The sequence below is a fragment of the Pristis pectinata genome, chromosome 2, assembly GCF_009764475.1.
Source record: "Pristis pectinata isolate sPriPec2 chromosome 2, sPriPec2.1.pri, whole genome shotgun sequence".
NCBI classification, from domain to species: domain Eukaryota; kingdom Metazoa; phylum Chordata; class Chondrichthyes; order Rhinopristiformes; family Pristidae; genus Pristis; species Pristis pectinata.
This window is the reverse complement of record NC_067406.1, coordinates 113,358,263-113,385,336: the sequence shown is the minus strand read 5'-3', so window position 1 is coordinate 113,385,336 and position 27,074 is coordinate 113,358,263. Positions and strand designations below refer to the sequence as shown.

The 27,074-nt window shown below is 41.1% G+C and overlaps 1 protein-coding gene across 5 annotated transcripts in view; it reads right to left on the bottom strand.

The window, feature by feature from the left end:
* Positions 1-22,749, bottom strand: part of dclk2a (doublecortin-like kinase 2a) — a 272,001-nt gene extending 249,252 nt beyond the window's left edge. For all 5 annotated transcript variants that reach the window (XM_052035871.1, XM_052035879.1, XM_052035888.1 and 2 more), the window contains exon 1: positions 21,494-22,749. In XM_052035871.1, coding sequence (XP_051891831.1) covers positions 21,494-21,926 — 433 coding nt within the window. In that variant the 5' untranslated portion in view covers positions 21,927-22,749. The remainder of the gene's footprint in view (positions 1-21,493) is intronic.
* Positions 22,750-27,074: the final 4,325 nt, after the last annotated feature.

The window sequence follows — 27,074 nt, the reverse complement described above, 5'->3', positions numbered from 1 at the left end:
TTGCTCTGGCAAAGCCAACTTGACAGAGCCAACATCAAGATTTTTTTGTGATCAGTTGCATGTTGCATAGCTTTGCCATCAAGTGGGGACAGCACTTGTCATCAGCTACAGTACAAGTGGGTAAGAAGCAAAATTTGGATAAGGAGGATAAAGCAGAGGTAGAGAAAGGTAAAGGGATAAAGGCAAACTGGACAACCCCTTACTGTCTGGCCATTCGTGAAGAACTCTAAGGTATGATTTCAGAAACGACATCACCAATTTCCCACTCACACAAAACCTCTCCATGTCCTTGTCCACAATACAAAAATAAAACCCATGAAATAAACATTCATAATCAAATTTATAAAATACATTTTGACATATTCCAGAGAACAATTAATATTAATTTAGTGCCATACATTCTGCTTGTCTCGGTGTTCCAACAGAGTGCTACTCCAATAGCTGGATCATGAGTGGTGGAGGCATCTGATTTCAAAGCCTCAGTGGTCAATCTTAGGCAGCTCTGGGCCCAATAGCCTTGACTGAAGACAGGGGCAGCATAGTCTGGCCAAGCTGACAGACAGGAAAAAGCCAGGTCAAGTACCAGGTGGGGAGGAAGGATGAGTTCTTAAAGAGGACACAGGATTTATACTCCATAGTACAACCGTCATTTGCCAAGGGTTACAATACAGGAATCCCAGTAATCTAATAGAAGACAGATTCAGGGTCACTATGACATCCAAAAAGCCACATTGCACACTGTAGTCCATAGCCTTGATACCAGCAATCTAAGCTTCCATGTAAACAATCTGACTTAAATGGAAATGGAGTTTCCCCTCTAGTATTCAGACATTGGGTCACTGGTGCTTGTGATAAAATGGAGCTGTGAAAATAGCCATTAGATGCTGCATTGTTTGTGTTCACAAGTTTGCGAACTGAGTTGTCCACCTCTTTCTTTCTGGAGAAGTTGTTCTTCAACCTTCATGTAAAGCCACATGTAGGGTAGTAACTTGTCTATCCACACTGACAATGAACTCACACTTCCTGGCTTTCACAATGTACCAAACACATTACCATGCATACCTTTCAATATGTTTATGTACTCAGCTCCATTACAGTCCCTATGTGAGTCCCAGCAGCAAAAATTATGTACAACTTGCTCTACTCTGACCTGACACCCACATTATCCTTTCCTTCTTTCTTGACTGTAAGCTATTCATACCCACAACTGTTTGTTTTATTCATTTCTCATGATGCAGCCACTGCCTAGAATTTACTGCCCACTTCTAATTGTCCTTGAGAAGCTGGTATTGATGAATGGCAGAGCAGGCTCAAAGGACCAAATGGCTTGCTCCTGCTCCTACTTCTTATGCTCTTATCCAATAAGTTCAAGAGCCAAGTGGTCCCAGCTGAACCTAGACTAAGCATCAGTAAGCAGTTTATTGATAAACATCTTTTAATAGAACTGTTGATAGCCCCTTCTATCAGTTTAAATGGTAAATAGTTGAATTGGTTTTGTCCTATTTTTTATTGATAGAATATACCTGGGCAATATTCAGTGAACAGCGTAGTTCGAATTGTGACTAATTCTGGTGTGCAAGTTTTTAGCTCCTGAGCTAGTATGTTATGGCTTTTGCTGTATCCTGTGCTGTCAGCCATTTCTTGATGTCATGTAAAGTGAACAGTATTGACTGAAGACTGGCTTTAGCTCAAAACAAAAGTGAGAGGGATCATCAACTGGGCACTTTTGGATGAAGGCAGCTGCATATGCTTCAGCTTCTTTTTATTATCTGCCATTATTGTAAATGAGAATGTGATTGGAGTCCTTTCTGTCAGCTGTTCATGACTGGTTGCTGCAGGCCCTACCCATTAGTTATAGGATTGCTTAGATCTTTCTACTGCATTTTGCTTTTGGTTTTTAGCATGCATTAACTTCGGTGTTGCAGCCTCATCAGATTGGCACTGCTTTTTCTGGTATGCCTGGTGCTGGTTCTCGCACATCATTTTCCACTGTTCAATAAACCAATGGTTGGCCCTCAAGCTTGAGAGTACTCATAGAACGAGGGATATGTCAAGGCATGAAGTTGCAGATTGTGATGAAATACAATCCAGCTCCTACTGAAGACCCAAAGTACCTCGTGGATACCCAGTTTTGAGCAGTCAGAATCTATCTCATTCAGTAAGTAGGAGGTGCCACATAGGATGACGAGGGAAAAGGTAGGACCACTTAAGAATAAAGAAGGGAATCTATGTTTGGATGCAGAGGATGTGGGTAAAGTTCTAAATGAGCATTTCTCTTCCGTATTTACCCAGGAAAGGGACATGCAGGATGCAGAAATTGGAACAGAGGGTGGAAACATGTTAGGGCATTTAGAGGTCAAGGAGGAGGTAGTGTTAGAGCTCCTAAAAAGTATTAAGGTAGATAAGTCCCCGGGGCCCAATGAGATATACCCCAGGTTACTGAAGGAGGCAAGAAAGGATATTGCTGAGGCCTTGACCAGTATCTTTGTGTCATCTTTGACCATGGGTGAGGTCCCGGATGACTGGCGAGTGGCTAATGTTGTTCCTCTATTTAAGAAAGGAACAAGGGAAAATCCAGGGAACTATAGACCAGTGAGTCTTACGTCAATTACAGGGAAATTGCTGGAGAAAATTCTTAGAGATAGGTTATACAAGCATCTGGAATCCAATGGCTTGATTAGGGAAAGCCAGCATAGCTTAGTGCAGGGCAAATAGTGTCTTACTAACCTGGTTGAGTTTTTTGACAGGGTGACGAGAGAGATTGATGAAGGTAGAGCCATGGATGTCATCTATATGGACTTCAGTAAGGCATTTGACAAGGTCCCACATAATCGGTTAATCAAGAAAGTTCAGATGCATGGGGTCAGTGGAGAATTAGCTATGTGGATCCAGAATTGGCTTGCCTGTAGAAGACAGAGGGTGGTGGTTGAAGGGACTTATTTGGGCTGGAGGCCTGTGAGTAATGGTGTTCCGCAGAGATCTGTGCTGAGACCTCTGCTGTTTGTGATGTACATAAATGACCTGGATGGGTATGTTGATGGATGGGTTAGTAAGTTTGCAGAGGATACCAAGATTGGTGGAGCTGTGAATAGTGTAGAAGACTGGTGATGGATACAGCTTGATATAGATCAGCTGCAGATGTGGACAGAAAAATAGCAGATGGAGTTTAACCAGGATAAATGTGAGGTGTTGCACCTTGGTAGGACAAATGTCAGGAGGCAGTACACTCTAAAGGGCAAGACCCTTATCAGTGTTGAAGAGCAGAGAGACCATGGAATGCAAGTCCATGACTCATTGAAAGTGGCTACACAGGTAGACAGAGTGGTTAAGAAGGCTTATGGAATGCTGAAATTTATTAATCGGGGTATTGAGTATAGGAGTCAAGAAGTTATGACGTATCTCTATAGAACTCTGGTTAGGCCGCATTTAGAGCATTGCGTGCAATTCTGGTCACCTCACTATAGAAAGGATGTCGAGGCTGTAGAGAGGGTGCAGAGAAGGTTTACCAGGATGCTGCCTGGATTAGAGGGCATGTGCTATCAGGAGAGGCTGGACAAACTTGGTCTCTTCTCTCTGGAGTGGCGGAGGCTGAGGGGTGATCTGTTGGAAGTGTATAAAATTATGAGGGGCACAGATAGGGTGGACAAGCAATATCTTTTTCCCATTATTGAGCGATCCAATACCAGAGGGCATGCATTTAAGGTGAGAGCGGGTAGGTTCAGAACAAACGTGAGGGGTACGTTTGTTACTGAGAAAGTGGTGGATGTCTGGAATGCGTTGCCTGATAGAGTGGTGGATGCAAATTCATTGGGGGCTTTTAAGAAGGGCTTGGATGATCACATGAATGAGATGAAAATAGAGGGATATGGGCATTCTGTAGGTAGGAGGGAATAGCTATGTCGGCACAACATTGTGGGCTGAAGGGTCTGTTCTGTGCTGTACTGTTCTATGTTCTAATACAGGGATGGGTATCCTCAATATGAAGGTGGAAACTGACTACCTATACTGCCATGGATTAATGTACCTACAACAAGTAAAATGATGAGGTTGAGGTCATGTTCTTTTGTCCCTCATGTTGATTCACTCACCATCCACAACAGAACCAATCTAGCAGCTATGATTCAACCACTTTGATCAGGGCAGTGTTACTGAGCCATTCAGTGGTGGGCACTGAAAACCCCACTTACTACTCATTTTAGTGTGTGCTCTGACTGCTCTTAATGCTTCTTCTAAGCGCTGTGTTGATTGGAGAAGTATTGATTTATTATTGATCTGTAATATCAATCATTCAATGTACAGCAAATGACATCTCTGCACATGCTCAAACACCATTAAGCACATTGAGTCACGCAGCACAGGAACAAGCTCTTCGGCCCACTGAGTCCGTGCTGACCATCAAGCACCCAGCTGCACTAATCCTACATTAATCCCATCTTATTCTCCATTCCCATCAATTTCCCCAGGTTCTCCCACCTGCCTATATACTAGAAGCAATTTACAGTGGCCTATTAACCGACAGACCTGTACATCTTTGAGAGTGGGAGGAAACTAGAGCAACCAGGGAAACTCACAAAGTCACAAGAGGAATGTGCAAACTCCACACAAACAGCACTGGAGGTCAGGAGTGAACCTAGGTCACTGGAGCTATCAGGCAGTAACTCTACTAGCTGCACCATAGTACTGTTCATCTGTACATCATATTGTTAAGGCACCTGGCTTGAATAAACAGAAGTGCACTGCAGTCACATAAAATGCTCAATCACATTTGGGTATCAAGTTTTAGATTGTGCCGTACACAAGAGAATTTCTAGTCAACACACTCCATTAGATTGGATAAATATTCTGGAGGTTTATTTGTAAAAAGGTTACGGTCAGACAAATCAACTTAATCATGTTCTTATTGTAACTTTATTTCAAAAGTGAAAAATAAAATCTGTGGGAAATTTATACTATGATTATTATTCAATAACTGCTAGTGGAGTGAAATATTTTCAGCGAGTGTCTCTTTTAATTCAACTATGTTGCTTGCTACATGCCTGTATGATTAAAGACAAGCAACATCAAGGGGATTAAATTCAATAACCCATGGAAATGGATAGGGAATACAATATGTGATAAGCACATAGCAGTTTAGTGCAATGCAGGCTGCCTGCTATTTATAGCGATTGCTGCATCCAATCAGTGCTATCTGGTGTTCATTAGTTAGTCACTTCAGCAGAGGGCCTTTACCATGTGACCTGTTAACGTTTTTCATTCAATTAAGAAACGTGGGCAGCCGTGACAAGGCGTGCATTTATTGCTCATTCCTAAATCATGCCTGTGTTTAAATCTATAGTGCACCTCATAAAGGGGGATGAATTTTGGTGGATGAGGTGCCTTCTACAAGGAAAGCTGATATGGGAAACAAAGAAGGCTGATGCATTATCAGAAAGAGGTAGATTCAATGATTTCAGATGTTGCTTTGGAGCGGAGATGTCTTCAATCTACAGGAAGCCAGTACAATGTGGATCTGAATCCTATGAATTTCATCCTGAGGATGCAGTACTTCAAGAGGTTCAGTGATTTCATACGAATGTAATATGTCAGTGAATGTGTCTTCAAATACCATATCCTATCAATTATATTACTTGAGACAAAAGAGATTGCAGATGCTGGAATCTGGAACAGAAAACAGAACACTGGAAGAACTCAGCAGGTCAAGCAGCATCTACGAGGCAAAATGTATAAAGACGCTGCATCAGGACTGATGTGGAGAATCTGCACTCTGTCCACAAAGGCCACCTCAAGCTTCCAGCTGCATGTCATTTTAATTCTCCTTCCCACTCCCTTGGCCTTGGTGCTTGGCCTTCCCTATTGCTTTGAAGAGGCCAAATGCAAATTGGAAGAACAACATTTGGGTAGCCTACAACCCAATCGTATGAACACTGATTTTTCTCATTTCAGCCAACCCACACCCCCAAGTGTTCTCCTTCCACATACATCTGTCCACCTAGTTTTCCCCTCCCATTATTTCTCCATCCCCTCCCCTCACATGGTTCCATCTGCCCATTATCCCCTCCCCATCTCGTTCCACCTATTACCTATCAGCCTCTACCCCAACACCCCACATACTGCCATATACTGGCAATCTCTCCTCTTCCCTCTCAGTCCTAATGCAGGGTCTGAACCTGAAACATTGACTTACACCTTCTACCTTTATAGGTGCTGCTTGACCCATTTGAGTTCTTCCAGCATTCTGCTTTTTGTTCTAACAACATTACTCGCTTAATTCACTGCTTAATTTATCACATCCCCACCGTTCATCTACCAACAACCTCCATTATTCAGTATTATACCAATAAATGATAGTCAAACATTTAGCACTGTTGCAAGCCTCACAGCCATGTTTCACAACTTCCATACATGACTAGCTAATGAACCATGACAATGAATCACCACAACAGTAAGTGACAACCGCTCTTTCTTTAGCAGGATAAGGTTTCACACAATCAAATGCAGTGGGTGCTACCCAGAGGAGGACAACCTTAAATAAATGGTGCTGGCAACTGGGTGGTCATCTCAGCAACTGAACCCATTGACGATACCCAATTCTTTTCCTCGACTCACATATTCTATATTTGCAATACAAAGATACTGTAACCATGCATCTCTTACATTCTCCCAGCTGCTGCAACACACCTCAATCTTTGAATCATTTTTGTTTCAGGTACACAAGGTCAATAAACTGTGTATAGCTCCCAGGGGTGGGAACATGGGTGGATGTATGGCTGGAGCTGGGGTCAAGTAGGTATGCAGGAGTGTAGCCAGAGATTGGGTTGGGAATGTGAACCAGCATGCAGATGTAGCCTGGGCCAGGAACATCAGTAGATGTGTGGCCAGAGCCGGGGGCTGGGGATATAGGTAGATGTGCAGCAGGAGCCAGGGGCTGGGAACAAGACTGGTTATGTGGCCTGTGTTAGGAGCTGGAGACCAAAGCCAGAGATATGGGTGGGAGATTGGGCTAGTGGCGTGAAACAAGAGAGGCGGTAGTCAAGGGCTCCAGTGCCTGAGCCCACATGTGTGCGCGTGTGCACCACAGTGAGTGTACACCTGCATGTGTACCTTCCAAGACCTGGCATTAATACCCATGCAGCAGTGCCTGGTGTCCAATTGCCCTGATTCCCTTGTCACTGCATTGAGTCTATATGGTATCTGGTGTGCAACAGCTACCCCACATTAGATAAGACATTGCACATGCAAGTTCAACTCCATATTATGAAGACTGGGACAGGAATGTCAGGACCCTCGTGGACACAACAGTGACAGACTCTAACATCACTCAGACACAAGAGATTCTACAGATGCTGGAATCTGGAGCAACACACACAAAGTGCTAGAGGAACTCAGCAGGTCAGGCAGCATCTTTCCAGTCCTGATGAAGGGTCACAACCCGAAATGTCGACTGTTTATTTCCCTCCATAGACGCTGCTCGACCTGCTGAGTTCCTCCAGCACATTGTGTGTGTTTAACATCACTTAGACACTTTGACATCCCTGAACGAGGCATAGCAGAACTGCAGATTTGATTTGCTGGTTATGGGATTGCTTAGTTCTTACTGTCTGCTGTGTTTATTGTTGAGCATGTTTACAGTTATGTTGCAGATTAATCAAGTTGGCATTGCATTTTGAGGTACGCCTGGTGCTCATCCAAGCATACCACCTTACACTCCTCTTGAACGATGGCTGGTCCTTTAGCATCATAATAGGCATGATGATAACGGTAGGCAGAGGGCTACGCCATTGGCAGGAGATAGCCAGCTTAAAGAACAAAGCAGTAGGCAAACTACATTCTGGAGGGGCAGTCTGGAAGAAGAATATTATCTTCAGAGAGTGAGTTTCCTCAACAATCGGCTAGTGTAACACCCCAGCAATTCAGCCTGCAGAATTAGTGAACGTCTTAAGATCCTTAGACTCACTCTAACATGGAGCCAACATGCTATGGTCATGAATATCTACACTTCAACCCTGGAAACTCCAGATGAGACCAAGGAGGATTTCCACTCCAACCTTTTAAAAATTCTGGTCCGCGTTCCAAAGGGAGACTGTCAAGTACCAGCAACAAAAGAAACCCACCAAGTCAAGTGTTAAAAACTATTTTATTAATAACTACTTAGGATAATAAGAAAAATAAAAGTAAAAATGTTAGAATGTTAGAAGTAAAAATGTTAGATCTTAAACATTAACCCCAAAAACTAAACTCAAAGTGTGTGTGTGGCAAATTCCCAAACTCCAAGTCCAGGAATAGTTCTCAAAGTTCAGTTTAGCAAGCTGTAAGGTGAAATGTGAGCAAAGGCTTCTGCAAAACCACCGTTGACTGAAGCGGAAATGTAGAGAGAAAATAGAGAGTAATTACGATATCCAGATGTTCCACGATGGAACCCATACGACACCTCAGTCACTGATGATCTCCATTCCTTTGTTCCGAAGTATCTGCCACCCCAAAAGGCATCCGAGACGTGGCTGTCCACACAAATACCTGTTTCCTTCTACAGGTTAATGACAAAGTGGACTCCACTGGATTATTCCAAAAATCCATACGTGGATTGTAGTGACAGACACAGACATTGTTTTTCATCTATCGATACAAAGACCAGCAGGCTGGTCTCTCTCTCCCCCTCTCTCTCTTCTCTTCTCTGACTGACTGCCCTAAAAACATCATTATGTCCTTATCTCCTGTTGTCATAACCACACCACACACACACACCACTGTGCTATGTCTTAAAGGGACATTCACCAATAGTAACCTAATCCGTAACAGAGACAAACTGATTTTCCTGGGTGACTTCAATGGCTGGGTGGGGGAAGATGCAATCCTCTGGCAAGGCATGATTGCCAAGGAAGGAGGAGGGAAGGCAAACTCTAATAGAACTTCTCCAGACAAAATGCTTGGAGCACAAGACTTGTCATAACCATCAGAGAGACTGGTACAAGACCACAAAGCAACACCTCCAGGTTAGGAACCGACATCTGTTGGATTATATCAGTGTTTGAGTGAGGGACCACAAGATCTGCATCACACCTGCCATTAGAGGTACTGATGACTGCTGGACTGATCACTATCCAATCCACTCTATTATCTCCGTCAATAAATCAAAAAGCAAAAAATAACAGATGCTGGTCTGTGAAATAAAAACAGATAAAGCTGGAAATATTCAGCAGGGCAGGTATAATCTGCAGAGGGAGAAACTTCTCCAAAAGCAGAATTAAATCTTCAGGTTGATGGACTTTCATCAGCACTGAACGGGTGTTGATAGTGAGGGTAGCAACTGAAGGGGGGAATCAGGGAGGCCTTTGGATATCTGTGGGCTGCTAGGGAGAAGGGATGGGTGATCAATAACGATGAAAATTTAATGACGTTAAGATGTAACCAGCCTACAGAATGACAGATGCCTCAGACTCACCTAGCAGCCAGCCATTTACAGTTGGGCCTTATAACTAACACTATTTCTGCATTCAACACTGGTCTACAAATACAATTTGCAAGCATGGTCTACAAATACAATTTTAACATCAATGAGTGTTACATGCCATTTGAAGTCATCAAACCAGCAATACCGACATATATATGTAGATCAAAAATCTAGAAGTGGACCTCCGGTGACAGGGGCTCTTAAAATAAAACCTATTGCAAAGTACAGATAACCAATTTGCTGCATTGTCTTTAAACTACCAAAGTTTTCTTGGTGACCAGTCCATCACTCTTCCAACTTCACTTGTACTTTGTCTTTTTTGACATGACAAGTGAGATTTTCCACTTGTACAGTTGTGCTACACTAAGCATTGGGAATCTCTAGGGAGAGGGAATGATGCTTAAAATCCGTCTTCCATCAAGGCTCTGGTAACCACTGCTAAAATCAGTGCTTCTTCTTCAGGCCAGCAGAAATTGCTTGGTCTCTTGGAAAAAAAAGTGACAAGTGAAGCCAGTTCTGTTTTATCAATTTATCTGGTCACATCTATTCATTTTTGGAAGATCCTTACATTGTGCATGTGGTAGGATGTTAAGATGAACCAACTGAATGAGTCCTCATCTATTCCTCCATCATTAAACCTGTGGTCAGACAATTAAAGCCCTCCTCACAGTGCCTTCAATGGAAATGAATGTTAGAAACAGAGTTCAGCACACAAACACTATTGCCTCATGCATATGGAACTTACCAGCAAAGGTCAAGTTTCTATGTAATATGTTTTAGTGACGTTGGTTGAGGAATAAATGTTATCCAGGACACCATGAGAATTCCCTGTCTGGCCTTGATGGCATGAAATACAAAAATACAGATGGGTCCTCATCTGAGAGGACAAAGTTCAACAGTACATCAATCCCCTCACCACTGCACTAAAGTGACAATTTATGTATGTGCTCATGCTTCCAGAGTGGGTCTCAAACCCACAGCCTTCTAAATGAAAGCCAAAGATGACACTTAAATAACTGCAGAGGATTGTAAAGAATTAATCATATTGGTGTGATAATGGTCTCAGATAAGCTAGGTAAGATAACAATGGCAGGATTCCCCGCACAACATTAGAAAAGAACTTGGATTTTCACAACAATCCACTTTTACAGTTTAAAAACTGAATACAGATTATCACATTACCATGATGGGATTTGAACTCACATTCACTGGATTATCTGTCCAGCCCTCTGGATTATTGGTCCACTACTACCACAATATAAATTTTCTAACATCCATACAACATTAAGATTTTTATAAATTGAACATCTATATAAAATGAAATAATCTGTGAAATAAGACAGGAGGAATTTTTAAGCCAAACGCCTCACAAAAATGAAACATCTAAAGATATATAATAAAATAGAATGTGCCTGTGTCCCACACATAGATCAATAACAAAACAATCTAGAAGTCTGAAATTTTGCATGTAAGCCAGGTTTAGCACAAGGATGTGCATTACACTTTTAGTTTTTCTAAACCCTCCATAGAAGCTCTCCATTGTCCAAACTGGCCTAATTTTAATTTTACCCATTGAAGATTGATGAGATTTTCTTCAAATCTATTTCTGAGGTACTAAGTGCTTGGGTGGACAAGACCCAAGTACTTTTGGTCTCCTTGAACCACAGAGAAATTGAAAATTTGTGCACCAATTTCTGCAGAAAACCAGCTACAATTTAAACCAGTTAGACAAATATATCAAAGAGAAAGAACCAAGTTTAATGAGATACCAAAGAAATGTGTTAGAAAATATTACAGAGGTCACTTACAATGAACAAGGAATCATTTTTTTGGATGCTTTTGGTAGAATGGGAAAAATTTTGCTAATCAATTTTCAGCTAAAGCCAAACATTTTCGGCTAAATTTTCGAAGACAAAACATGATTATCTTGGCTGTGGCATCATCAGGGATTGCTTCAACACTTTTGAGATGGGGTGAAACTGTTTATTCATCTTTTAAACACTCTTTTAAAACTACCACATATAATTGAGGCTACAATAATGACTGGTAGTGCTGTTGGGGAAAATGCCTTCGTCCCTCAGATACCAATTATCCCATTTGATCTACCTTTTTAATTCAAGCTACTTCAGTTTCCTGTTCAACTTAGTTTTGCCATGAACTTTAACAAAGCATAAGCACAATCACTAACAGTTATTGGCTTTAATCTCGAAATTCAATTCTTTTCCTAAGGTCAGCTACACATTGGTTGCTCCAGAGTTGGAGATAAAAATAATCTATGCATTTTTACACTGGATTCAAAAGAAATTTTGTGTATTCTGAAGCACTTCAACTGAAATTGAGTAAATTTGTACATTGTGCATAGGAACATACCTACTTAAAGAGAACTATATTAAATGTAATTTTTGTATACATATTTTCAGTGTGTATGTTTTTATTAGTAACTTTAACTTAAAGAGTCATAGAATGGAAACAGCATGGAAACAGGCCCTTCGGCCATGCTGAATGAGATGCCCATCTAAGCTTGCCCCATTTGCCTGCATTTGGCCCATATCCTGCTAAACCTTTCCTATCCATGTACCTTTCCAAATGACTTTTAAATGTAGTTAATGTACCTGCCTCAACCACTTTCTCTAGCAATTCATTCCATATACACACCACCCTCTGGGTGAAAAAGTTGCCTCTCAGGTCCCTTTTAAATCTTTCTCCTCTCACCTTAAATCTATGTCCTCTAGTGTTTGATTCCCTTTCCCAGCATGCATTCACCCTATCTATGCCCCTCATGATTTTATGCACCTCTATAAGGTCACGTCTCAGTCTCCTATGGTCCAAGGAATAAAGTCCTCACCTGCCTAACCTCTCGCTATAACTCAGGTCCTCAATTCCTGGTAACATTCTTGTAAATGGGCATTGGAGAAATAGAATTCAGTAGGTTTCAGCTTGTCAAAACCAGTGTTCCCAACCCCAATTCTGGCTCTGCTGCACTGCTGGACCACAGTTCTGAGCCTGGCCCTGACTGCAACACCACAATTGCACTCCGAAGCCCCAGCACACACTCCTGACTCCTGAGTGAGCTGGATGTCAAATCATTCACATTTCTGAATAATTAGATGCCGGATTATTGGAATTTTCCTGCAGCACCTTCCATATCCCTTAGACATAAGAGATTCTGCAGGTGCTGGAATCTGGAGCAACACACACAAAATGCTGGAGGAACCCAGCAGGTCAGGCAGCATCCATGGAGGAAAACAAACAGTCAACGCCAATGCTAAACTACATGATTTTAATCTCCTAATTACATTATTCATGGAATAATTATATATTTATTATATGTAAGAAGCTGCATAGAGTAGTGGACCTGCCCAATACATCACAGGCACATCCATCCCCACCATCGGTAGTATCTACAGGAGGCGCTGCCTCAAGAAGGCAACATCCATCGTCAAAGTTTCCCTTCATCCGGGCCATGCCATCTTCTCACAGCTACCCCAGGCAGGAGGTACAGAAGCCTGAAGTCCCACACCACCAGGTTCAAGAACAGCTACTTCCCTTTAACCATTTGGTTCTTGAACCAACCAGCAAAATCCTAATCAGTACAATTAAGCAACACTATGATCACTCTGATCACTTTGCATTAAAATGGACTTTTTTTTGTTCTAATTGTGTTCTTTCTTGTAAAAATTGTAATTAATTTATGTTTATGTTTTTCTTGTGAATGCTGCTTATATGATGCTATGTACCTGTGATGCTGCTGCAAGTTTTTCATTGCACCTGTGCACACACGCACTTGTACATGTAACAATAAACTCGACTTTGACTTTATTTAAGTCAGACTTTATTTCATTTACATGGTGCATTATAAAACCCGACTGCATGGAAATAAATGCAAACTTCACAATTGCCAGCATAGCAACCTGAGCAACGCCTGTTTAGCGGCTATATAAATGGGACAAAAATACACTGGTTGATCCTTCCAATTTAATGAATGTCCTTTCTAAACATGTCCAAAAACCTACTGACAGCCAGAGATAAAATTTAAAAAAAAACAAGCACCAGAACCCTTCAATAGAATAGCAAATGCTTGCAGCTTATAACAGGTTATCAGTGCCAGAACAGAGAAAAGATAAGATTGGAACTTTTCTTCAAGGTCCCAACACAAATTCTGCAGAGTCTATATCCTAAAAGTTAATCGATTTATTCGCCATTGAAATACTGACGTACCTATTGTGTATCCCAGTCATTATGCTTTTGAATACTAGGGTCTGATTTCAGTATTTTAAAACAATTGAGTCATTTCATTTTAGTCACAGAAACTCAGCATTTGAGGTTTCATGATTGAAAGGGAGGAAATGTGACATCAGCACTGAGCTCTGCAATGCAGATCAGCTTCCTCCCCATTGCTGACTATGAACTTGTTTGAGCCAGGGAATTTCATACCAGCAAGTTCTTAATGAAAAGTACATTCTATGTTTTGTGAAGAACTTTAGATGACGTGCCTAACTTGATATGATCTTGAAATTGTGTTTGAATTGGTACAGCACCTTTAACTTAAGGAAATACATCATCAATTTTCCAAGTTGATGCAAAGACAAGACAGGCAGGAATGCATGAGAATTAGACTAAAAAGAAGGGTTTTAAAAGCAAAAAAACTGCAGATATTGGAAATCTGAAATAAAAACAGAAAGTGGTGGAACATCATATCAGACAGGGAGAGAAACAAAGTTAACAGTGTAAAAGTCCATAATCTTACATCATTATTGTTTTAAGGAGTTTTTAAACAGTGTAGAGACTGGAAAGAGATAGAAAGATTTAGAGATCCAATTTTCCCTTAAGAGTGGGATCGAGCTAGCCAAATAGCTCTTACAAATTGGTGGGTGGAGCAGTGCACATAGGCCAGAACCAGTAGAATGCAGTATTCAGGAAGCACTGGAGAATGTAGAGCTTGTATTATTGTTGGGATCATTCTTTTCTTTGATAAGTAGTAACAATCTAGAAAAGCATAAATAGGGAATGACTTCAATACTTGCAGAAAGTCATGAGACTGGGAAATGTAATAAACAATGAAGTAAAATATTTCAGGAAGACATATTGAGACTTTTAATGGACACATAACAGAGGATGTTTTACAGAGAGTATCATTTCGGTAGAAAGAATAGGGATGAGATAATAAATCTGAATTAAAGGGATGCAGAACCCGTGAGAGCGCTTGGGATAGCAGGACAATTTGAGAAGGCTTCTAAGAAAGCATACAGGATCCTTGCCTTTATAGATATGTAGGACTGAATTTTAATAACCCAACACACTGGGAAAGGCTTGCTCATCACAGATGGCAGTACTTTAATATGCTGCAGTATATTTGTAAGTCAATTATAACATAACATGTAATTTCCTAGTTCCTCAACCAATCAGGCTAAGTCGGTATGATGATAATACAAGTGACTCAGTTTTAAATCCACACTTTAAAATCACATTTTAAGCATTACATTTCATGGTCACAGAAGCTTGCTGTACCACAAAGGAGAACAAAATAGATAGTGGATGCATGCAGATTTCTCCGAGATTCAGTGAAGCATCACTTGACGGCATTCTAGGGCTGATCAGCTTCATACGACAATTACTTTTTCCTAGAACAAAAGATGTGGCTGGATCTAGCCAGCAGAAGTCAGCAACAGCACTACAATCAACTGTTGCCTCATTCGGTGCTGCAAGCCCTTTAATGATATAATTGAATCATGAAAAGTGAGCATAGTGCCCCAGTCACCTGCAACTTGTATATTCATTCCAACCTCTTAGCTCTGCTCAAGCACATAACTCACTTGGCAGGACGCTCATCCTTCGCTATTTACGCACCTATCCCGTCACCAGTGGCATTTAACCTAATTTTTATACTGCCAATTCTCTCTCTCAAAGTCACTGGCAACAGAAAATTTTCCTCCCATTCTGCTGAACACATTCCCTTATTCCAGCATCTGTAGTCTCTTGTGCCTACATTCAATTATTCATTAGTTTCTTCTCCTCCTCTTTACAAGAGAAGACAGCAGAAACCTCCAGTGGGGAAGGGAAGTTGGTTCTCCAGCAACATCTCAACGCATATCCACAGAGGAAGTATCATTGAAGATAACCAACAAGGCATCAGAGACAGTGGGATGGAGATCTCACAGCTACATGGTGATAAAACTATTTCATTCGGAAATACTGCTTGAAACACTCAATCATTTGGTCTTGAGGTCAACAGTGAATTGCAAATGATCAGGGGTATAATGACAGTCTTAATGGTTCAAATCCACCTTTAACTACCAGGGGAACTTCATATCTCCCACAAGCTGTTCACAAGGAGAAAATCCTCCTCAGAGGTGAAGGACCAGCATCGGAGAACTCAGACTGACTGCATCCACTCAAATAGTCACTCTAGTGAAGAAAAAAGACTGGGTTTTCACCTGGTGATTTACTCATCACTTCAGCAAATGCAGATGGTGGAGGCAAGGAGAGCAATGTACAGTCTGCATTGGAGGTTACAAAATGCTGCAAGCTCTGTTCAGCTGGACAAAGATTATGCACCTCAGATGTCACTACAACACAGGAAACTTTGTTCAGCAGCAAAGAATTTGTAAGGTGCTCCCTCACTTTGGGCTTTCACACCATGAAAACAAAGGGAGGTGATCCATGAGATGGATAACAGTGACAGAGATGTGGGGTGGTCTGTTCAGAGCCCCACATCCCAATCAGAATCCCAAGTAATTCCTCAAATCCTGATAGCAGGCTCTGCCACTCCATTACTGCAGAAGATATAGTCTCTGGCAGGCTTTCACAAACTCCAAAACTTGGAAAGCATCACCAAGAGACTCTCAGCTATTAGAGATACCAGTTTAGATGAAGGGTCTTGACCCAAATTGTCAACTATCTATTTCACTCCACAGATGCTGCCTGACCTGCTGAGCTCCTCCAACAGTATGTTTTTTTTTTGCACCAGATTCCAACATCTGCAGTCTCTCATGTCTCAGCTACTAGAGGTTTGTTCACCCTGCCAGAAACTGAACTGAAACCACAACACTTGCATGATTTATGTTTCAGGAAGAGGAAGAATAGCTAGTCAAAACTGCACAAGGATATACGTGTGGATGCTTTCTGCACCGTTGAATTATTTGGTTTCAGTTCTTTGGGCTGACATTTGTTAACATTTATGGCTGTGTGGAATGAGAGATCAAGCACTGATTCTGACAATAGTGAGTTGACAAGGCATTTAAGGCTATGCATGAGACAGGTTTATGCTCACAGAAGGCGATGAAACAAAGAGGGGTTCCCATCTTGCCAGATGGGTGCATTTCTGGAGGCTAAATGAATCTCAGGATGGTTAGATCATTCCAGACTGTTAATGGTCTGGAGAGTGCAAGAAATTATGACTATTCTTAGGACACAGGTAGGTGCACATTCATCATGGTACCAGAAAGGCACTTTAATTATGTCAATGATTTGCTCCACGGCATTCCTTACAGATATGTGTTTTTTGTATTAGTGGTCTGAGTTTGTTGTTGAGGTTCCTCACTGAGCTATCAGCCATGTTTTCATGGTGCCCTTTGTCTCCCAGCAGCCAGCCTTCAAGGTATGAAGACATCATGGAGAGCTACCTGGGAATCTTGGGCACATCTGGAGAATTATCTACTTGCGATTACACGCAATCATAATTTTAATAGATTGGAAATCATTCCAATTAATGCGTACTCCTGGGTGATCTGGAGGTACCTTGAAAACCACATGTGCATTCTCAATTACACTCTATCCCTGTGGAAGCCAGTCAGAGTTGCAAATTTTAATGTATATTCATCCTGACTAGTGATATTATGGACAAAATTGATGTAATTGCCACTACTTGTGAGAAAGGCATTTGTTATCTGCTTGATTTACGAGTGACCAACTGCAACAAGTCTCTGGCATACTCCTGGAAGGATTCTGGGCAGTGGTCATGTTCACAGTCACTGGCAGAGCACGTTTCCTAAATCCACCAGGCAGCCAGTCTTCTAAGAAGCTGCACAGTTCTGTCACCATTTGCTGTGATACCCTGAACTTTTCAAACATTGTTCCTACATATCAGGACTGGCCTAATGTCATCAGACTCAATGTGCATGGCCTCCTGCAAGTTGGACTATTCTGATGACCTCCTTGTGAAAAGCATTATTCTGCTGTTCTCAAGCCTATGGTCTTGTCCATCCTGGTCCTCCTCTGGTTCTAAAGAATCAGTGCATAACCAGCTTAATTGGTGATGTAGCAATGAAGAGCTGCAAATTGCAATGTAGGCAGGATCATAGTGTTGAAAGTAATCAGCAGCGTTCATAAACTTAGTGCAAATCCTACAAAAGCTTTCTTAAAGGTTTCTAAGGCATGCCTTTCACAGAATTACTGAATACGGCAGTTGAATATCTGTTGCCAAATTTGCTTTGTAACTGCAGAACCCACACCCAATATCATTTTGTCCTCATCTTGGTGCTCCTAAGTTAAACTCTGAAACTATTAAGATTGCTCTTAGTCAGCAATTAAGATATTTTAACTTGCTCACACCCTTCCCAAAGGGGTCTCTCAATTATAGTCTGGCAAGTTCAAGTTCTTGTGGAATTAGGTGGGGAAACATCCAGCTTTTGCTGACGCAACTCTTTGTTCACTTCCAAACTCACTCACGAAAAGGCACAGTGGCACAGCTGCTGCCTCACAGAGCCAGAGATGCCAGTTCAATCCTGACCTTGTGTGTTATCTGTGCAGAGTTTGCACTTTCTCCCTTCTCCCTTGACTGCATTTCTCCCATATCCCAAATATGTGTGGATCAATAGGTTAGTTGGCCACTGCAAACTGCCCCTATTGTGTAGAAGAATGGTAGAATCAGGGAGGAGTTGATAGAGTGTAGGGAGAATGGGATTAATGTAGGATTAGCTCCTCTGCCTAAGAGGCAGGTGGAGAAGTGTGTCCAGTCCTGGGCACAATGCTTTAGACAAAATGCAGAGGAGATATTTTGGAATGGTACCTGTACAGAAAGAGAAACTGAGAACATTTGGAAGGTTAAAGAGAATTGAATAGGGGTATTCAAGGCCTTGAATGGCTTTGATAAAAGTAGAAATCATAACTACAGTACACTGTAACTTATAACCAGAAGATGTAGGTTCAACACAATTAGCCAAAGAATCAGGGTAACATGAGGAAGCATCTTCTTTAACGCAGGAAATTACCATTATTCGTGAAGAGTGGTGGAAATAGTTCCTGTGAACATTTTCTAAAATGGCAGGAAAAAAATTGGCTGGCTGTTAGAGATCTTGTAATAATAAGAACAGAGTACCAATGTGGGTAACTGATGGAATTATCAGAAGAATTTGCTTATGCTTTAATTTTTTTGGAATATAATACTTTTTGAATTAGCACATTTCTGCAATGAACATGAGGTTAGGGATTTTACACTGCTTTATCTCAGAGTATTTCTTTAAAACTGATGAATGTGAAAATACAATTGTACAGATATACTCAACTCAACACGTGTGTATTTTGAATATCACATGCACCTCCTGTCTTCATTACCCTTATTCCATGTATTATGATTTTTGAGTATCTTTGTCAAAAAATATTAATATTTGCTAGATATACCATATTTCAGCATCATCATTATGACATACAACCACTCCTACAGCTATATAGTTTTATTATCAGGTGGAAATTCATGAATTCTAGAAATTGCAGATCCTCAGACATTTGCCATGGTCTAACTTTCTGTTTTCAATGTAACACTACATCCACTATTTGGTTTTGCACATTAGACTGTTTGCAAATGCAAAGTAGAGGCCTAACGACTGTTATGCTATTGTTCTAAATCAAAGCTTTCCCCAATATGGTTGGCGGTGCACAGCAAGTAGCCCACACATTATCCGCTACATTGCATAAACACCCCTATTGTTATCAAACAACACATCCTTTGACTCTCATCAGCAACCCCATGAATGATCAACCAGCTTCAAGTCTTGGACACATGAAAAACACACATTAATTTTGCGGGATTTTCAACAATATTTTTAAGGTCGTTCCTCTGTTCTTATAGATGCAAAAGAGTCTTACCAGAAATTTGATTTCAATTTTAGTAACAACATTAAAACTTTTAAATCATGTCTTCTTTCCTGGACTACCCCTTTAAAGTTACTTAAAAACAATCTAAAATAATTCCATTATGAACAGCAGAAAGAATTTTATACTGTGAAACAATATAGGAGATTTTGTTATATTAGTAAAATTGTATTGCCAATTAATGTTTCTGCTGGTCTCAGAGTCACTGGGTTAACACTGTCATTGGAAACCATTCTATTGGCTTAGAGATCCCAACCTATGATATAATTTTCCAAGTTGATGGCATTAAAATAATTCTCGGCCCACTAATAAGAAAAGTAACAACCTGCATTTCACAATTAAGGTGATAAAGTATCCCAAGGTTACTTACTTCTCCCTGCCACTTCTAATTAATTAAATCCAGGACTCTCCATGTAATTGCATTTCAAGGGAGAACTGACTTGAAGATTTTCATTTTGCTGATAAACATGATTAGAAAGTCAAAGGAATCAGTGGTAATAAGAGGCTCTTGATAAAAAGAGGCTTATTTTTGAAGAAAGACTTTTTAATCATAGATTTTCTTTAACTTTTAAAGTTAGTCCCTTTGGTAGGAATAATAGAAATGCTGATTTTTTAATAAGCGAGGGAGTGAAAAATATGGTATTTATATGAAAATGGCAGTCCCAGAATACGTATCACAGCAACTTATCATACAGATAGTAGGATAAATTCAGGAAGAAAATGCCATGTTGCAAAGGATATGAACATAAGAGTAAAGAAGCCTTACTACAATTATATAAGTTCTTTGTGAACCTCTCCAGAAATACTGTCTTATGGCATTTTTGTGTCTCCTCCTAAAGAAGAATATACTTGCCTTACAGGGAATGCTACTGACTCCCAGATTGTGGGGTTTGTCCTATGTGAGACTAATTACACAAGGAGTATTTTGCATGACTTAAGAAAGAAACAGTTGACCTCATTGAAACATAACACTGAAAGGGCTTGACAGGATAGATCAAGGGATAATGTATCCCCAGGCTTGGAGTCCTTGAGAAAGGGTGAAAGAGAAACCCTTTTGGAATTATTTAAGAAATGTTGTGAGTCTGGAATTCTCCACTCCAGACAGCTGTGGATGCTTAGTCATTGGGTATATTTAAAGCTGAGTCAGGTAGATATTTCAATGCTGCAAATTTCAAGGTGTTTAAGGACAATGAAGGAAAGTGCAACTAAGATGGAATATCAGCCATGATCTTATTGAATGTCAGAATGGGCTGCCAGGGCAAAATGGACCAGTCCTGCTCCCATACATCTTCTTACATTCTTCTCAGGTTTTTCATGTTCCCTCATCTTTTTCACTGAGTTTAAAGATCATAAATTGCAGTACAACATCTTGGAAGGAACTCTACCTGATTGTTAAATTAGAGGTATTAGCACAATAACTTGAGAAATAATATGACAGTATATCAAAACAAGGTGTTCTTATGTAAACATCAGACAAAAACTAAAATGGAAACACAGGAATTAACATCTAAACCTCTGCTCAAAAAAATGAAGAAAAAAAGATTATTCCAAAATCAGTAGCCATATCTCCCATCTGAAAACTCTTTGTCTTTGTTTCAGCACTACTAGCAATCAGTGGTGCTAACCTGGCAGAGATAATAGTATTGATTTTCAATTAATTTTTTTTACTCATCCATAAAATCTGACCAAGAACAAAACTTTGAAAGAATTTTTTTGCAACTTTTGTAAAAAATATTAAATGAAACCAGCCTACTTTTTGAAAAGAATACCTTCCTATCTGGAAACTGTCTATCCATTCGTATGGTGTGTGGTCTTAATGTTACTTCTCTTAGAGTGCAATGCTGTTCAAAATCTGATTTCTGACTGAGCATAATGGTCATTAACTTTCTACTCATCTGAAAGTTTTCATTGTCCCATATTGTCAAAGGGACAACTCATTGTCCCTTTCTCACTTACCTTCTAGCAATTCATCCAGACTGGTGATCTTCTTGTTACCATCAATGCTGTAGATGGTTCTGACTCCTTGGGGCAAGTTGACGTTATCTGAGAGAGACTTGGTCAGTTCCGCCAGCAAAGCATCAAAGGACCTGAACCTGTCCTGGGAGACAGCATACACAAGCCCCTTAAAGTAGCGGTCTCCATTCCTGTAAAAGCGGACTTTTTTGGCTTTTTTCTCCTGGCTGAGTGCTTGCAGAGTGCGGGTCCGGTAAAAGCTGCAGTGAGCACTGTGAGCAGGGCTTGGTAAACCATTTCCACGGGAGCCCGCCCCGCCTCCACCGCCGCCACCTCCACCACCTCCTCCTCCGCTGCCACTTCCACGCCGAGATGATCGGTGACCCCGGCTTCTCTCCTCAAAGTGCTCCAACTCAATACTCCGATCGTGTGACATAATTAATCGTGAAATGAAAAATTAAAACAAAAATAAATACTTCTTTAAAAAAGATGTTATTACTGCCAAGCTGCTGGATAACCCTGGCCCCCTTTTTTGATTGACAGCTCTGATAACACCACCTTTCCCAAAATCAAACACAAGGTCACTCTTAATGATCCTATTGTGGCTTAAAATTTCAAATAGTATGAATAATTATTATTGTTCCTCAAAGGAAAATGCAGAGCAATGGCAGGAAGACGTCTTGATCACCAGAGACAATATGTAGGGCTCCTCACGCTGTGGATCCAGGATGGAGAACCCCTCTTCACATCCTACATCACTGCTGATGGCCTTGATGATGTCCACGAAGGAAGAGGGAAGTGGAGATTCCCGTTGTGCCCTCAGCCCCAACCTCGGCCTCTGGGGCTGATGTGGGAGCGGGAGCCGGCGGGATGCTGCGCCTGTCTGCCGTGGTCCACGGCCAGCTGCAGCAGCGAGCGAGGCAGGAAAGCGGTCGGATGCAGCTCCAAGCCGGCTTGACAACTGGAACGGAAGCAGCAGCAGCAGCGCGATGCTGGCGGGGGCTCTCCGCGTCCCAAGGATCGGGAGGGAGGGGGGATGGGGGTACGACAGGAGAGGCGGGGGGGGGGGGGGTCGTCTGCTGTGTTGCAGTCTCGCTCACCAGATGCAGGAAGAAAGAGATCCCTGGCAGAGGCGTTTGACTGTGGTAGCGCAAGTGTAAAAAACCATCCTTGTCTTTGGCAGCCTTTCCAATGTACCACTGCCGGTGTCGCAACCGCAGCAGCAGCAGGAGGAGGGATGTGGGCTGAGCCGCAGTGTGCGGAGGAACTCTGCGGCTCCGCGCCCGCGCACACACACCCCCTCGCACAAGAGCTCCCTCCAGGTCTTAGTGCCGCAGGGGTTAGCTTGCTGGCAGCCTCTCAAATCAGTGGGACATACTTCTTTTAAATGAGCACCCTTGATCGCCGGTTTATAAATGTGTCCTGTATATTTAATGACTCGGAGTTCATAATTGCGTATTGATAGTTCTTCATTATTAGTAAAATAAAATAGCTCCGAATAATGCTTCACTATTTTACTGCAGTTTATTTCGTGATACTAAAAATGAAAACGGTTTTTGTGATTTTTTCTTTTTTAAAAGACATTTAATTTAATCTTTTGACTATATTTACATGATGTCATAGATTAATTTAAGTACTATCTGTGCATTATCATGACAAAAATACAATTGAGTCTTAGTTCTAGAACAAAAATAGACCAGGCAGACCCTCCTAGAATTTGGATTTTGTGTAAACACTTAACAGGTGTTTTCGGAAGCATGTTCTAGAAAACCTAATCCAGATGATTAAAAATCTTAAAGCATTGTTAACACAAAAGTATGTGAAGAATATAAGAAAATGAAAGTTGGGGAATGGAGAGGGAAAACAAAGGGAAAGTAAGAGGAGAGTTTCAAAATTTAGATAAAGCAGAAATGTATTCAACAGATACATCAGATAAAGGATAATTATTAAAGGTGATTTCAACTATTGTGAGGATACGAATAGTGTAATAGAATAAGAATGAGGAATACCTACCATGAAGAGCAGTTGAGTTAATCAATCCAGATACATTTGTAAGGCCTATTCTCTTGGAGATGATGACTTGGAGCTCAGCATCAAACATGCACATCGGCAAATATTATCTGAATGAACCTGAGGTAATTTTGGTTCTGGGATGCAGGTGAGGCAAGTTTGCACCACTCCAGCAGGAAGGTTGAAGGCAAAAGAGACTGCCGATGCTGGAAGCTGGAACAAAAAACAGAATGCTGGATGAACTCAGTGGGTCAACCAGTATCTGTGGAGGCAGAAGGTGTATGTCGACATTTCGGGTTGAGACCCTGCATCAGGAATGTGAAGGGAGAGGGGAGATTGCAGGATGTAATATTATGGAGGGGGATGGGACAGTAGTTGGTAGGTAATAGGTGAATCAGCTGAGTGGGTGGGGTAGGGTGGGGTGGGGTGGAATGATGGGCAGGTGGAACCAGGTTGGAGAGCGGGTGGGGGGGGGGAAGTGGATGGGAAATATGAACAAGGGGTGAAGAAAACAAGCTGGACAGGTGACTGTGGGAGGAGAATACGGGGGTGTGAGTTATCTGAAATTGGAACATTCAATGTTCATACCATTGAGTTGTAAGCAATCCAAGTGGAATAAGAGATGTAATACCAACTCCCAAACTATTCAGACACCTGCCTTGTCAAACTGGTCCTCTCCCACCTAGGGTAGTGTGTATTAGCTGGTCAGTCACCACAGAACCCAAGGAACTGGAAGTCAAAGCAAATCATCCTCAATCCCAAGGGATTGCCTGTGAAGAAGATAGATACATTTGAGGCGACACTAGACAGACACATGTGGGGAAAAAAGAATAAAATGTTGTGTAGATAAGGTTAGATATAACAGAATGGGAGGAAGTTTGCAGAAAGCATAATCTTTAGTTTAGTCTCATTGGGACAATTGGCCTGTTTTTGTGCTGTACGCTTCATGTAACTTTGTAAATATGGGACTGCTTTCATTAACATAAAGAAAATTAAGGACCATATTATGAAGAGGTAATTATGATGTTAATTTGTGATGTCTAAGTGGAGGACAGAAGTAGGATTAAATGTAGGAGATTTAGAATAACAAAGGGCATTTTTTTGCACTGCAACCATAATCATAAGATTACCAAGTAGCAGTGGAAAAGATTCAAGGATTCTCTTGAAGCATCCTTGAGAAAGTATAACATCCCACCATAGGTCCCACATATTGTGTTGCCTCCTTGGTGATAGCACAAAGGACACCACAGAGAGGATGCAGAATATTCTACCAGTGAAGGGAGTAAACTGGAAATTGTGACATGTCAGTACTGTTAGATCTGGAGATGATGTTGTCCAGAAGGTTCCTCGGAAGTCAAGAATGAGGCACAAACCTTATGGTTACAGCCGTTTTATTAGGTGTTCATCATAGTACAGGTCAGACAGTGTCAGTCAGCCTGTACCAGCCAGCAACATAACAGTAACAGTAACGAGGACTAACTGGACTGTAACTATGACTTACTGGATCATAACTGTAACTGTAACAAAGGAACATGAGCACATGCTCCCCTTTTATACTGCAAAACTGGTCAGACCGGTCCCCGGTAAGAAACCTGTGAGCAGTGACTGATTCACACTTCAGCTTTGCAGACAAAGAAACTACAGAAATATAGGACCAAATATACTACAAGTCACTAAAAGTCTATAGAAAAACAAGTGATTATACAAACATATACTGTAAGACCATAAAGAAAGCTAAAACTCCAAGGAAAAACACAATAAAAACAACAATCTGGACCTTAACCCAACAGTACCAACAATAGGGCGGCTAGATGGAATGGTCCCGTGGTCAGACTCGCAGGGATTAGGGGAGGAGTTATAACGTAGCACTTCAAAGGTAGTAATCTTTGAATTACTCCTAGTCCCACATGCCAGTGAGTGTAGAAATAGAAAGATAAGGACAATCAATGGGCAGTTTGAGGTACAGCACTAGAGGAAGGATTTTAGATGCTAGGGACATCAATATCAAATCCGAGGCAGGAAGCATCTATTCAAAAGTGACAGGATGTATCTCAACAGGACTGAGACCAATAACTTCTGTGCAGGTTTGCATAGATTTGAATTCATATCATTTTGCCGTCAATCTCTCAAGCGATTGGCATTGGTGCTTTCTGTATGTGGGGTTATATTCTACATTTTATTTTCTTCGCCAAAGCTCAGCCTCAGTTTTGGGGCCCTATACCCATGGTCCACAAATACAAAATAGTCTTCATCTTTATCTAGTAGGGGATCAGCTTCTTATTCTATTTCCTTCTTCTCTTTATGTTTGCATTTTGCAATACTGCTATACTTATACTGAACAGTTATACAGTTATAAACGGACCTGTTTTACTGTACATGAGTGTGAAGAGCAAGTACGTTAAGCAGATCAAGGGGTGGTAAAGGGCAAGAGTATAATTAGATGCAGGTGAGGGAAATGAGTAGAAGGAAGTCTAAATGTGGAGGAAGGAAGAAGGAAGGAGAAGAGGAGGGTCATGTAGTGCAGGATTAAATAAAACATGTCAGGATCATGTGATATTCTTCTGAAAACCTGTCAAATAATAGTGATAGTAACATTGGAGCCTACCTATTTAATGGTAATAAGGTCAATACTACCTTATAAGTGGGCCAATATGATTAGATACAGGTCATTCTCTCTTCATTCCTCTTCCATCAGGTGGAAGATACAGGAGCCTGAGGGCACGTACCACCAGACTTAAGGACAGCTTCTACCCCACTGTGATAAGACTATTGAACGGTTCCCTTATACAATGAGATGGACTATGACCTCACGATCTACCTTGTTGTGACCTTGCACCTTATTGCACTGCACTTTCTCTGTAGCTGTGACACTTTATTCTGTACTGTTATCGTTTTTACCTGTACTACATCAATGCACTCTGTACTAACCCAATTCACTGTGTAATGAATTGACCTGTACGATCAGTATGCAAGACAAGTTTTTCACTGTAGCTCAGTACAAGTGACAATAATAAACCAATACCAATACACACAGAACCAAAAATGGATATGGATGAATTTTTACCCCATGAATTAGAATATGTACTTTAAAAATTGATCTTTGGTGTGTTTTTAAAGCAAGATTGCTTCAGGCTCAATATTACAGAAGAACACCAGAAAATAAAATGCTAATCCACTCAGTTCATTCTCCACCCAGTATCACCCAGGCAGAAAACTATGTTTTTGGCTGTAATTTATTTTTGGCTAAGCTTCTACCAATTTGACAATTCCACTAATTTTATTGAGAAAATCGAGTAGATTTTTCTGTCAGTTAAAAACTTTTTGTGTTTTAGAGGCCTTAAGAATTTACTACAGTTTTCTTCCATGTCTGCTGTCTTTTATATGAAAGGAAAAATACTTTCCCTTCAGAATAGAGTGGGATGTCAGCTCCAATGATTCTGAATGGCTATATGACATTTTGACAAAGTGGCATGAGACTGACTCATAGTAGATCTGGATCAGTGGACACAAAATACTGGAGGAACTCAACAGGTCAGGCAGCATCTGTAGAGGGAAGTGAACAGTCGATGTTTTG